The 14,633-nt window shown below is 49.9% G+C and overlaps 1 protein-coding gene across 2 annotated transcripts in view; it reads left to right on the top strand.

The window, feature by feature from the left end:
* The window catches only part of LOC144595713 (anion exchange protein 3-like), a 50,147-nt gene that overhangs the window by 6,720 nt on the left and 28,794 nt on the right, over positions 1–14,633 (top strand). For both annotated transcript variants that reach the window (XR_013547531.1, XM_078403261.1), the window contains exons 2-6: positions 298–478; positions 4,040–4,175; positions 5,922–6,111; positions 9,605–9,713; positions 10,803–10,987. Coding sequence is in view for 1 of the 2 variants with exons in the window: in XM_078403261.1 (XP_078259387.1) it covers positions 298–478; positions 4,040–4,175; positions 5,922–6,111; positions 9,605–9,713; positions 10,803–10,987 (801 nt within the window). In the remaining variant the exon portion in view is untranslated. The remainder of the gene's footprint in view (positions 1–297; positions 479–4,039; positions 4,176–5,921; positions 6,112–9,604; positions 9,714–10,802; positions 10,988–14,633) is intronic.

The raw sequence follows: 14,633 nt of genomic DNA, 5'->3' as shown, positions 1-14,633 counted from the left end.
GGGCTTTGACTATGACTCTCTGACTCTATGACTCTCTGATCCATGACTGTGACTCTGTGTCTCTGTGTCTCTGTGTCTCTGTGTCTCTGTGTCTCTGTGTCCCTGTGTCTCTGTGTCTCTGTGTCTCTGTGTCTCTGTGTCTCTGTGTCTCTGTGTCCCTGTGTCCCTGTGTCTCTGTGGCTCTGTGTCTCTGTGTCTCTGTGTCTCTGTGTCTCTGTGTCTCTGTGTCTCTGTGACTCTGTGTCTCTGTGACTCTACGACTCTCTGACCCCCCCCCCCACCCTATGCTTTGTGCAGGTTTTTGTCGAGCTGAACGAGCTGGTGGTGGGCAAGAACAACGAGATGACGTGGCAGGAGAAGGCGAGGTGGATCAAGTTCGAGGAGGACGTGGTGTCGGAGACGGACAAGTGGGGGAAGCCGCACGTGGCCTCCTTGACCTTCCGGAGCCTTCTGGAGCTGAGGAAGACCATCGCTCAGGGTGAGCACTGTTCGTAAATGCCCCGCTCCCACCCCACGTTCACCCCACATCACCGCCTGGCTCAGCAACTCCAATGCCCAGGAATGAAGGAGGTGACAAAAGATGGTGGACACTACTTGGTCCATCATTGTTGTTGACCTCCCTAACATTGAAGCGATTCATAGGTGGAGCTGCCTCAAAAAGACATCCAGCATCATCAGTAGGGTCGCCAACTGTCCCATATTAGACGGGACATCCCGTATTTTGGGCTAAATTGGCTTGTCCCGTACGGGACCGCCCTTGTCCCGTATTAGGCCCGGGGGGGCGCTGTAGGCCGGGCGTTATAGGCCCCGACGCTGTAGGCCCGAACAGTGTAGTAGGAAAATCTGTGCCCACCTTCCGGACAGTGTAGATCTGGAGGCCCGGGCGCCGTCTAACGGTGGTTGCGTAGCAACCCACCTCCCGGCCCGGGCGGCCGCCATTGGTGGAACGGGAGATGTACTGGAGGTCAGAGGATCTAGGGGGGTAGAGGAACTGAAATAAAATTTCATTAGGTGAGAAAAAGTATTGGGTAGACTGATGGGACTGAAGGATGATAAATCCCCTGGGCCTGATGGTCTGTATCCCAGGGTCCTCAGGGAGGTGGCTCTAGAAATAGTGGACGCATTGGTGATCATTTTCCAATGTTCAATAGATTCAGGATCAGTTCCTGTGGATTGGAGGACTGCTAATGTTATCCCAATTTTCAAGAAAGGAGCGAGAGAGAAAACGGGGAATTACAGACCAGTTAGCCTGACTTCAGTGGTGGGAAAGATGCTGGAGTCAATTATTAAAGAGGTAATAATGGTGCATTTGGATAGCAGTAAAAGGATAAGTCCAAGTCAGCAGAGTCTCTTGCCCAGAGTAGGGGGATCAAGGACCAGAGGACACAGGTTCAAGGTGAAGGGGAAAAGATTTAATAGGAATCCGAGGGGTAACTTTCTCACACAGAGGGTGGTGGGTGTATGGAACAAGCTGCCAGAGGAGGTAGTTGAGGCTGGGACTATCCCATCGTTTAAGAAACAGTTGGACAGGTAATGGATAGGACAGGTTTGGAGGGATATGGACCAAGCGCAGGCAGGTGGGACTAGGGTAGCTGGGACATTGTTGGCCGGTGTGGGTGGGTTGGGCCGAAGGGCCTGTGTCCACACTGTGTCACTCTATGACCCTATGAGTCGAAGCATTGAAGGGGCTTTCCTTACGCTTGCCCAGTGTGTGGGAGGGTGGAACCCTCCCGACTCATTCCTCCTGCCAAGCCCCATCTCCCCACTCCAACATCAGCACTGGGTGAAGAGAGTTTAATAGGGGATGGACACTTGTGGAGGAAGGAACTGCAGATGCTGGTTTAAACCGAAGATAGACACAAAATGCTGGAGCAACTGGGTGGGTCAGGCAGCATCTCTGGAGAGAAGCAATGGGTGACGTTTCACAGAGTGCTGGAGTAACTCAGCGGGTCAGGCAGCATCTGTGGAGAACACGGATAGGTGACGTTTCACAGAGTGCTGGAGTAACTCAGCGGGTCAGGCAGCATCTGTGGAGAACACGGATAGGTGACGTTTCACAGAGTGCTGGTGTAACTCAGCGGGTCAGGCAGCATCTGTGGAGAACACGGATAGGTGACGTTTCACAGAGTGCTGGAGTAACTCAGCGGGACAGGCAGCATCTGTGGAGAACACGGATAGGTGACGTTTCACAGAGTGCTGGTGTAACTCAGCGGGACATGCAGCATCTCGGGATAGAAGGAATGGATGACGTTTCGGGTTGGGACTCCTGTACAGACTAATGTCATATATTCCCACAATGGAATACTAACCCTCTTACGTTCAGCAGCTTAATAACAGTCTGTAAACACAATACACGCGTGATATATAATAAACAAGAATTAATAACCACGATATTAGTTTAAAAACCCTGATGTTATCATAGAAACATAGAAAACAGGTGCAGGAGTAGGCCATTCAGCCCTTCGAGCCTGTACGCACCGCCATTCAATATGATCATGGCTGATCATCCAACTCAGTATCCCGTACCTGCCTTCTCTCCATACCCCCTGATCCCTTTAGCCACAAGGGCCACATCTAACTCCCTCTTAAATATAGCCAATGAATTGGCCTCAACTACCTTCTGTGGCAGAGAATTCCACAGATTCATCACTCTGTGTGAAAAAAAACGTTCTCATCTCGGTCCTAAAAGACTTCCCCCTTATCCTTAAACTGTGACCCCTTGTTCTGGACTTCCCCAACATCGGGAACAATCTTCCCGCATCTAGCCTGTCCAACCCCTTAAGAATTTTGTAAGTTTCTATAAGATCCCCCCTCAATCTTCTAAATTCCAGCGAGTACAAACCGAGTCTATCCAGTCTTTCTTCATATGAAAGTCCTGCCATCCCAGGAATCAATCTGGTGAACCTTCTCTGTACTCCCTCTATGGCAAGAATGTCTTTCCTCAGATTAGGAGACCAAAACTGTACGCAATACTCCAGGTGCGGTCTCACCAAGGCCCTGTACAACTGCAGCAGAACCTCCCTGCTCCTGTACTCAAATCCCCTCGCTATGAATGCCAACATACCATTCGCTTTCTTCACTCCCTGCTGTACCTGCATGCCTACTTTCAATGACTGGTGCACCATGACACCCAGGTCTCGTTGCATCTCCCCTTCTCCCAATCGGCCACCATTCAGGTAATAGTCTAAAGTTACATTCACATTCACATACACTCTACTGCTGTGCCGCCACATTGGGGCACCGCCTTTTTGTGTACGGCAAAAGATTTTATCTGTGGAGAACATGGATAGGTGACGTTTCACAGAGTGCTGGACTAACTCAGCGGGTCAGGCAGCATCTGTGGAGAACATGGATAGGTGACGTTTCACAGAGTGCTGGACTAACTCAGCGGGTCAGGCAGCATCTCTGGAGAACATGGATAGGTGGCTCAATTATAATCATGTATTGTCTTTCTGCCGACTGGCTAGAACGCAACAAAGCTTTTCACTGTACCTCGGTACACGTGACAATGAACTAAACAACTGAGCTGAAAGCCAGTTACGTCCGATCAAAGATAGACCGAGGGTCACCAATGAGGTAGATGGGAGGTCAGGACCGCTCTCTAGTTGGTGAGAGGACGGTTCAGTTGCCTGATAACAGCCGGGAAGAAACTGTCCCTGAATCTGGAGGTGTGCGTTTTCACACTTCTGTACCTCTTGCCCGATGGGAGAGGGGAGAAGAGGGAGTGACCGGGGTGAGACTGGTCCTTGATGATGCTGCTGGCCTTGCCGAGGCAGCGTGAGGTGTAGATGGAGTCGGTGGGAAGGGAGGTTGGTTTGTGTGATGGTCTGGGCTGTGTCCACATTTCACTGCAATTTCATGCGTTGGTGAAGTGCAATTGGACGTTTGGGGTAGGGGGGGGAGGGATGGAGAGAGAGGGGGAGCACGGGTCTCGACCTGAAACGTCACCCATTCCTTCTATCCAGAGATGCTGCCTGAGCCGTTGAGTCTGAGCGCTGACTGACTGACTGACTGACGGTGTTGCGTGTGACTCTTACAGGGGCCGTGCTGTTGGATCTGGAGCAGAAGTCCTTTCCCGGCATCGCCAATATGGTGGTGGAAACCATGGTCATCTCAGACCAGATCAAACCTGAGGACAGGACCAAGGTGCTGAGAGCTCTCCTGCTCAAACACAGGTACCCTGGGGCTGGGCAGTCAGAGACCGGCACCTTGGCGTTGAGGGCAATCTAATTGTGGGGTTCGGGGGGGTAAATATCGAGTAACATACCCGGGAGTGAGTCACGGGCTGGGCTACTATCACGGGTTCATAAGGAACTTCATATAGACAATAGACAATAGGTGCAGGAGGAGGCCATTTGACTGCCATTCAATGTGATCATGGCTGATCATTCTCAATCAGTACCCCGTTCCTGCCTTCTCCCCATATCCCCTGACTCTGCTATCCTTAAGAGCTCTATCCAGCTCTCTCTTGAATGCATTCAGAGAATTGGCCTCCACTGCCTTCTGAGGCAGAGAATTCCACACCTTCACCACTCTCTGACTGAAAATGTTTTTCCTCATCTCCGTTCTAAATGGCCTACCCCTTATTCTTAAACTGTGGCCCCTTGTTCTGGACTCCCCCAACATTGGGAACATGTTTCCTGCCTCTAATGTGTCCAATCCCCTAATTATCTTATATGCTTCAATAAGATCCCCCCTCATCCTTCTAAATTCCAGTGTATACAAGCCTAATTGCTCCAGCCTTTCAACATATGACAGTCCCGCCATTCCGGGAATTAACCTAGTGAACCTACGCTGCCCGCTGAGCCCGCGCTGACCAACGGCTACCCCTTCACACGAGTTCCGTCCCACGCGCACGAGGGTCAATTTACAGAAGCCAATTAACCCACAAACCCGCATGTGTTTGGGATGTGGGAGGGAACCGGAGCACCCGGAGAAAACCCACGCAGTCGCAGGGAGAACGTGCCAACTCCACGCACAGACATTAGCTGCGTGGGTCAGGGTCAAGCCCGGGCCTCTGGCGCTGCGATGCCATCGGCCTGTAACTCACGCCCAGGAATGTGTACATGTAAACATATATACTCCATCTATATACTAAAACTCTCGTTTGTTATCTTGTTTGTGACTGAACTTCAGCCAAAACGGTGTGAATGATCAGCCATGATCACATTGAATGGTGGTGCTGGCTCGAATGGCCGAATGGCCTCCTCCTGCACCTATTGTCTATTGTCTAAACCAGCATCTGCAGTTCTTTCCTACACAAATTGTCCTTTAAATGTTGTTAAAGTACCAGCCTCAACTACCTCCTCTGGCAAATTGTTCCATACACCCACCACCCTCTGTGTGAGAGCCCCTTCCCACAAGCTCTTAATAAGTCTCCCCCCCCCCCTCACCCTCAACCTATTTCCCCTTTTTCTTGATTCCTCTACTTTGGGTAAAATACACTGTGATTCATCCTATCTGTGAGCTACAGGGAGAGGTTGAGTAGGCTGGGTCTCTATTCCATGGAGCGCAGGAGGATGAGGGGAGATCTTATAGAGGTGTACAAAATCATGAGAGGAATAGATCGGGTAGATGCACAGAGTCTCTTGCCCAGAGTAGGGGAATCGAGGACCAGAGGACAAAGGTTTAAGGTGAAGGGGGAAAAGATTTAATAGGAATCTGAGGGGTAACTTTCTCACACAAAGGGTGGCGGGTGGAAGGAAGGAGCTGCCAGAGGAGGTAGTTGGGGCAGGGGATGTCCTAACGTTTAAGAAACAGACAGGTACATGAATAGGACAGGTTTGGAGGGATATGGGCCATACGTGGGAACCGGGGTAGATGGGACGTTGTTGGCCGGTGTGGGCGAGATGGGCCGAAGGGCCTGTTTCCACGCTGTGTCACACTATGAGTCCATGACTGTGGGGCCACTTCCCTTCCAGCCACCCTAACGATGAGAAAGAAGGCGGCTTCTTCCCGCGCTCTGGAACCAGCAGCATGTCCTCCGTTCTGAGCAGCCACCATCTTCACCACGAGCACTACCCCTCCAAAGACCAAATCATCACCCTGCCCCTGATGGAAGAGGACCACGTCGAGACTGATGATTCCAAAACGCCGGACTCCGATTCCCAGGTGAGTCCGACTTCAGTGGGATTGTCTCAGCGGCACCCGGGAGGAAGTGGCATAGAACATGGACGTTAGATCATAGAGCATAGTCCATGGACCATAGAACATGGACGTTAGATCATAGAACATAGACCATGGACCTTAGAACATGGAGACGTTAGATCATAGAACATAGTCCATGGACCATAGACCATGGAGACGTTAGATCATAGAACATAGACCATGAACCATACAATATGGACGTTAGAACATAGAGCATAGACCATGGACCATACAACATGGACGTTAGAACATAGAACATGGACGTTAGATCATAGAACATGGACATTAGATCATAGAACATAGACCATGGACCATACAACATGGACATTAGAACATAGAACATAGACCATGGACCATACAACATGGACATTAGAACAACGCATGGATCATAGACCATGGACATTAGAACATAGAACATAGACCATGGACCATAGAACATGGACATTAGAACATAGAACAGACCATGGACCATACAACATGGACATTAGAACAGAGCATGGATCATAGACCATGGACATTAGAACATAGAACAGACCATGCACCATACAACTTGGACATTAGAACATAGAACATAGACCATGGACCATACAACATGGACATTAGAACATAGAACAGACCATGGACCATACAACATGGACATTAGAACATAGAATATTGACCATGGACCATACAACATGGACATTAGAACATAGAACAGACCATGGACCATACAACATGGACATTAGAACATAGAACATAGACCATGGACCATACAACATGGATATTAGAACATAGAACATAGACCATGGACCATACAACATGGACATTAGAACATAGAACATTGACCATGTACCATAGACCATGGACATTGGAACAGCGCATGGATCATAGAACATGGACCATAGATCACCTCCTGGAAGATAGCGAATGTTATCCCACTTTTCAAGAAAGGAGCGAGAGAGAAAATGGGCAATTATAGACCAGTTAGCCTGACATCGGTGGTGGGGAAGATGCTGGAGCCAATTATTAAAGACGTAATAACGGTGCATTTGGATAGTGGTAAAAGGATTGGTCCAAGTCAGCATGGATTTATGAAAGGGAAATCTAGCTTGACTAACCTTCTGGAATTTTTATAGACAATAGACAATAGGTGCAGGAGGAAGCCATTCGGCCCTTCCAGCCAGCACCACCATTCAATGTGATCATGGCTGATAATTCTCAATCAGTACCCCGTTCCTGCATTCTCCCCATACCCCCTGACTCCGCTATCCTTAAGAGCTCTATCCAGCTCTCTCTTGAATGCATTCAGAGACTTGGCCTCCACTGCCTTCTGAGGCAGAGAATTCCACAGATTTACAACTCTCTGACTGAAAAAGTTTTTCCTCATCTCCGTTCTAAATGGCCTACCCCTTATTCTTAAACTGTGGCCCCTGGTTCTGGACTCCCCCAACATTGGGAACATGTTTCCTGCCTCTAACGTGTCCAACCCCTTAATAATCTTATATGTTTCAATAAGATCCCCTCTCATCCTTCTAAATTCCAGTGTATACAAGCCTAGTCGCTCCAGTCTTTCAACATAGCGGACGTGACAAGTAAAATGGATGAAGGAGAGCCAGTGGATGTAGTGCATCTAGATTTTCAGAAAGCCTTTGATAAGGTCCCACACGGGAGATTAGTGGTCAAAATTAGAGCATATGGTATTGTGGGTATGGTGTTGACATGGATAGAGAATTGGCTGGCAGACAGAAAGCAAAGAGTAGGAATAAACAGGTCCATAAGGCAGCAAAAATAAGGAGGCAGATTATTATCTCAATGGTGTCAGATCAGGTTAAGGGGAGGTGCAACGAGACCTTGGTGTCCTTGCACACCAGTCACTGAAAGGTGGCGTGCAGGTACAGCAGGCAGTGAAGAAAGCTAATGGCATGTTGGCCTTCATAACAAGAGGATTTGAGTACAGGAGAAAAGAGGTTGTATAGGGCCCTGGTGGTATGCAGTTGTATAGGGTCCTGGTGAGACCACATTTGGAGTATTGTGTGCAGTTTTGATCTCCTAATTTGAGGAAGGACGTCCTTGCTATTGAGGCAGTGCAGCGTAGGTTCACGAGGTTAATCCCTGGGATGGCGGGACTGTCATATGAGGAAAGATTGGGAAGACTGGGCTTGTAATCACTGGAGTTTAGAAGGATGAGAGGGGATCTTATAGAGACGTATAAAATTATAAAAGGACTGGACAAGCTAGACGCAGGAAATATGTTCCCAATGTTGGGGGAGTCCAGAACCAGGGGCCACACAGTCTAAGAATAAAGGGGAGGCCATTTCAAACTGAGGTGAGAAGAAACTTTTTCACCCAGAGAGTTGTGAATCTGTGGAATTCTCTGCCACAGAGGGCAGTGGAGGCCAATTCACTGGATGAATTTAAAAGGGGATTAGATAGAGCTCTAGAGGCTAGCGGAATCAAGGAATATAGGGTGAAGGCAGGCACGGGTTACTGATTGTGGATGATCAGCCATGATCACAATGAATGGTGCTGCTGGCTCAAAGGGCCAAATGGCCTCCAATACAAAACATCACCAATCTATGTTGTCCACAGATGCTGGCTGACCCACAGAGTTATTTACAGTGTCTGGGTCTATAGTGTCCGGGCCTACAGTGTCCGGGCCTACAGTGCAATCTGGGCCTACAGTGTCCGGCCCACAGTGTTCTGGCCTACAGTGTCCGGGCCTACAGTGTCCGGGCCTAGTGTCCGGGCCTACAGTGTCCGTGCCTACAGTGTCCGGGCCTACAGTGTCCGGGCCTACAGTGTCCGGGCCTACAGTGTCCGGGCCTACAGTGTCCGGGCCTACAGTGTCCGGGCCTACAGTGTCCGGGCCTACGGTGTCCGGGCCTACAATGTCCGGGCCTACAGTGCCATCCGGGCCTACAGTGTCCGGGCCTACAGTGTCCGGGCCTACAGTGTCCGGGCCTACAGTGTCCGGGCCTACAGTGTCCGGGCCTACAGTGTCCGGGCCTACAATGTCCGGGCCTACAGTGCCATCCGGGCCTACAGTGCCATCCGGGCCTACAGTGCCATCCGGGCCTAATACGGGACAAGGGCATATTAGGACATATGGGCCTATGGGACAAAACAATTTAGCCCAAAATATGGGATGTCCCGGATAATAAGGGACAGTTGGCAACCCTATGTCCTCCAGTGATGCAGACTGACCAGTTGAGAAACTCAAGTGTCTTTGCTTGGTGGTTGAAGTGGGTTTGGGTCTGAAGAGTTTGTGGCTCTGCGCGCTTCCATGTGTACGCTGGTTTAAACCGAAGGTAGACATAAACTCAGCTGAATCCGAAGAAGGGTCTCGACCCCGAAACGTCACCCATTCCTTCTCTCCAGAGATGCTGCCTGTCCCGCTGAGTTGCTCCAGCATTGTGTGTCTGTCTTTTGTGAGCCTCCGTGCCTTTGCGATTTGTCGCAGATGTTTTCCGCTTTGCAGAACACCATGAGGCATCCGTCACAACAGAACGAGAGACACAAGACCAAGTCGGAGCTGAAACTGCTGAAGCAGATCCCGGATAACGCAGAGGCTACAGTTGTCCTCATCGGTACGTTTTCCCCTGTGCCAAAGGAGAAACAACCAACACAATGCTTGCAGTAGGCTCGCGTGGGCGGTCACGGTGGCACAGTTATTATCGTGTGGGCGGTCACGGTGGCGCAGCGGCAGAGTTGCTGCCTTACAGCGAATGCAGCGCCGTTGACCCGGGTTCAATTCTCCCCGTGACCCGCGTGGGTTTTCTCCGAGATCTTCGGTTTCCTCCCGTGCTCCAAAGACGTGCAAGTTTGTAGGTTAATTGGCTTGGTGTAAATGTAAATTGTCCCCAGTGGGTGTAGGATAGTGTTAGTGTGCGGGGATCGCTGGGCCGCGTGGACCCGGTGGGCCGAAGGGGCCTGTTTCCACGCTGAAACTCTAAGCTAAACTAAACTATACCTGTATCAAGGTACAGTTCATTAGTTCATACATCATGGGAGCGGAATTAGGCCATTTGGCCTATCAAGTAGTGGTAGAGCTACTGCCTTACAGCGCCAGATACCCGGGTTCGATTCTGACCAAGGGTGCTTGTCTGTACAGAGTTTGTACGTTCTCCCCGTGACCTGCGTGGGTTTTCTCCGAGATCTTCGGTTTCCTCCCACACTCCAAAGACACGCAGGTTTGTAGGTTAACTGGCTTGGTAAATGTAAAAAGAATTGTCCCTAGTGGGTGTGGGATAGTGCTAATGTGGGGGGATCGCTGGTGGGCACGGACTCGGCGGGACGAAAGGGCCTGTTTCCGCGCTGTATCTCTAAACTAAACTAAACTCGTGATTTTGTAGACCTCAATAAGCTCACCCCTCTGCCTCCAGAGAACTAAATCCCAGCATAACCGAGGAAAGCATTCGGTGCCTGGGCAAATGTAAAAGTTGTCCCTAGTGGGTGTGGGATAGTGTTAGTGTGCGGGGATCGCTGGGCGGCACGGACCCGATGGGCCTGTTTCCGCGCTGTATCTCTAAAACTAAAAACTAAAATTGAGCCTTGATCTGAGAAGTCCACTCTCCGCACAGTTTGCAGAAGGGTCTGGACCCGAAACGTCACCCATTCCTTTTCTCCAGAGATGTTGCCTGTCCCGCTGAGTTACTCCGGCATTTTCCTATTTGCAGGGACCCTGGCCTTCTTGGAGCAGCCGACCATGGCCTTCGTTCGTCTCAGCGAGGGCGTGCTGCTGGACTGCGTCCTGGAGGTTTCCGTCCCCGTACGGTTCATCTTCGTCCTGCTGGGTCCGTCCCAGTCCAGCATGGACTATCACGAGATCGGACGAAGTATCTCCACGCTCATGTCTGACAAGGTTAGCTTCCCATCTCGTCTTACGGTGGCTCAGCGGTAGAGCTGAGGCCTTGCATCGCCAGGCACCCGCCTTCCATCCTGACTCCATTACTCAAGGTCCGACGTCCAGTCAGTGTTCTGGAGCAGTTCCCCAGGCTCACCCCCGGGATGGCGGGACTGTCATATGAGGAAAGATTGGAAAGACTGGCTAATGGCATGTTGGCCTTCATAACAAGAGGATTTGAGTACAGGAGGAAAGAGGTTGTATAGGGCCCTGGTGGTATGCAGTTGTACAGGGCCCTGGTGAGACCACATCTGGAGTAATGTGTGCAGTTTTGGTCTCCTAATTTGAGGAAGGATGTCCTTGCTATTGAGGGAGTGCAGCGTAGGTTCACGAGGTTAATCCCTGGGATGGCGGGACTGTCATATGAGGAAAGGTTGGAAAGACTGGGCTTGTATTCACTGGAGTTTAGAAGGATGAGAGGGGATCTTATAGAGACGTATAAAATTATAAAACGACTGGACGAGCTAGATGCAGGAAAAATGTTCCCAATGTTGGGCGAGTCCAGAACCAGAATAGTCTTAAGAATAAAGGGGAGGCCATTTAAAACTGAGGTGAGAAGAAACTTTTTCACCCAAAGAGTTGTGAATTTGTGGAATTCTCTGCCACAGAGGGCAGTGGAGGCCAATTCACTGGATGAATTTAAGAGAGAGTTAGATAGAGCTCTAGGGGCTAGTGGAATCAAGGGATGTGGTGAGAAGGCAGGCACGGGTTACTGATTGTGGATTACCCCAGTGCACCCTCCACCAGCCCTTGCTCCTTGCGTCTGACATCGCCAGCTCCCTTAGGGGTGCCAACTATCTCACTCCCAAATAAGGGAGAAGGTGACGTCGCCGCCCCGCGCCCCACGTGACCTCACCCAGCCAGTGGCCACGTGCTCCCGCTCCACCAATGGCGGCCGCCCGGGCCGGGAGGCGGGTTGCTATGCAACCTCCGTTAGGCAGCGCCCGGGCCTCCGGGCCTACACTGTCCGGGCCTACACTGTCCGGGCCTACACTGTCTGGGCCTACAGTGTCCGGGTCTACACTGTCCGGGTCTACACTGTCCGGGCCTACACTGTGAAGAGAAAAAGATTAGTTAAAACAAATGTAGGTCCCTTGCAGTCAGAAACAGGTGAATTGATCATGGGGAACAAGGACATGGCAGACCAATTGAATAACTACTTTGGTTCTGTCTTCACTAAGGAAGACATAAATAATCTGCCGGAAATAGCAGGGGACCGAGGGTCAAATGAGATGGAGGAACTGAGTGAAATCCAGGTTAGTCGGGAAGTGGTGTTAGGTAAATTGAATGGATTAAAGGCCAATAAATCCCCAGGGCCAGATAGGCTGCATCCCAGAGTGCTTAAGGAGGTAGCCCCAGAAATAGTGGATGCATTAGTGATAATTTTCCAAAACTCTTTGGATTCTGGAGTAGTTCCTGAGGATTGGAGGGTAGCTAATGTAACCCCACTTTTCAAAAAGGGAGGAAGAGAGAAAACGGGGAATTATAGACCAGTTAGTCTAACATCGGTAGTGGGGAAAATGCTAGAGTCAGTTATTAAAGATGGGATAGCATCACATTTGGAAAGTGGTGAAATCATTGGACAAAGTCAGCATGGATTTATGAAAGGCAAATCATGTCTGACGAATCTTATAGAATTATTTGAGGATGTAACTAGTAGAGTGGATAAGGGAGAACCAGTGGATGTGTTATATCTGGACTTCCAGAAGGCTTTCGACAAGGTCCCACATAAGAGATTAATATGCAAACTTAAAGCACATGGTATTGTGGGTTCAGTATTGATGTGGATAGAGAACTGGCTGGCAGACAGGAAGCAAAAAGTAGGAATAAACGGGTCCTTTTCAGAATGGCAGGCAGTGACTAGTGGGTAACCGCAAGGCTCAGTGCTGGGACCCCAGCTATTTACAATATATATTAATGATTTGGACGAGGGAATTGAATGCAACATCTCCAAGTTTGCGGATGACACGAAGCTGGGGGGCAGTGTTAGCTGTGAGGAGGATGCTAGGAGGCTGCAACGTGACTTGGATAGGTTAGGTGAGTGGGCAATTGCATGGCAGATGCAGTATAATGTGGATAAATGTGAGGTTATCCACTTTGGTGGCAAGAACAGGAAAGCAGACTATTATCTGAATGGTGGCCAATTAGGAAAAGGGGAGATGCAACGAGACCTGGGTGTCGTGGTACACCAGTCATTGAAAGTAGGCATACAGGTGCAGCAGGTAGTGAAGAAAGCGAATGGTATGTTGGCATTCATAGCGAGGGGATTTGAGTATAGGAGCAGGGAGGTTCTGCTGCAGTTGTACAGGGCATTGGTGAGACCACACCTGGAGTATTGCGTACAGTTTTGGTCTCCTAATCTGAGGAAAGATATTCTTGCCATAGAGGGAGTACAGAGAAGGTTCACCAGATTGATTCCTGGGATGGCGGGACTTTCATATGAAGGAAGACTGGATAGACTCGGCTTGTACTCGCTGGAATTTAGAAGATTGAGGGGGGAATCTTATAGAAACTTACAAAATTCTTAAGGGGTTGGACAGTCTAGATGCAGGAAGATTGTTCCCGATGTTGGGGAAGTCCAGAACAAGGGGTCACAGTTTAAGGATAAGGGGGAAGTCTTTTAGGACCGAGATGAGAGTTTTTTTCCACACAGAGAGTGGTGAATCTGTGGAATTCTCTGCCACAGAAGGTAGTTGAGGCCAGTTCATTGGCTATATTTAAGAGGGAGTTAGATGTGGCCCTTGTGGCTAAAGGGATCAGGGGGTATAGAGAGAAGGCAGGTATGGGATACTGAGTTGGATGATCAGCCATGATCATATTGAATGGCGGTGCAGGCTCGAAGGGCCGAATGGCCTACTCCTGCACCCACTTTCTATGTTTCTATGTCCGGGCCTACACTGTCCGGGCCTACAGCGGCTCCCCAGGCCTAATACGAAACTGGGGCAGTCCCGTACGGGACAAACCAATTTAGCCCAAAGTACGGGATGTCCCGGCTAATACGGGACATGTGGCAACCCTAAGCTCACTCCTGGTCCCATCGACCGATGAGTTGCGGGGCGGGTGGGCCGGGCCTATCGGGAGGTCCTCGGTCATCGGATCGCAACAGGCCATTTATTTATTAGTTTGATTGATTGTCACGTGTACTGAGGTACAGTGAAATTTTTTTTTGTTGCAAGTAGACAATAGACAATAGGTGCAGGAGGAGGCCATTCGGCCCTTCTCACCAGCACCGCCATTCACTGTGATCACGGCTGATCATCCACAATCAGTACCCCGTTCCTGCCTTCTCCCCATACCCCCTGACTCCGCTATCTTTAAGAGCTCTATCTAACTCTCTCTTGAAAGCATCCAGAGAATTGGCCTCCACTGCCTTCTGAGGCAGAGAATTCCACAGATTCACAACTCTCTGGGTGAAAAAGTTTTTCCTCATCTCCGTTCTGAATGGCCTACCCCTTATTCTTAAACTGTGGCCCCTTGTTCTGGACTCCCCCAACATTGGGAACATGTTTCCTGCCTCTAACGTGTCCAATCCCTTAATAATCTTATATGTTTCAATAAGATCCCCTCTCATCCTTCTAAATTCCAGCGTATACAAGCCTAGTCG

The sequence above is a fragment of the Rhinoraja longicauda genome, chromosome 8, assembly GCF_053455715.1.
Source record: "Rhinoraja longicauda isolate Sanriku21f chromosome 8, sRhiLon1.1, whole genome shotgun sequence".
Taxonomy (NCBI): domain Eukaryota; kingdom Metazoa; phylum Chordata; class Chondrichthyes; order Rajiformes; family Arhynchobatidae; genus Rhinoraja; species Rhinoraja longicauda.
The sequence above is the reverse complement of the archived record's forward strand: the minus strand, read 5'-3'. Positions and strand labels throughout refer to the sequence as shown.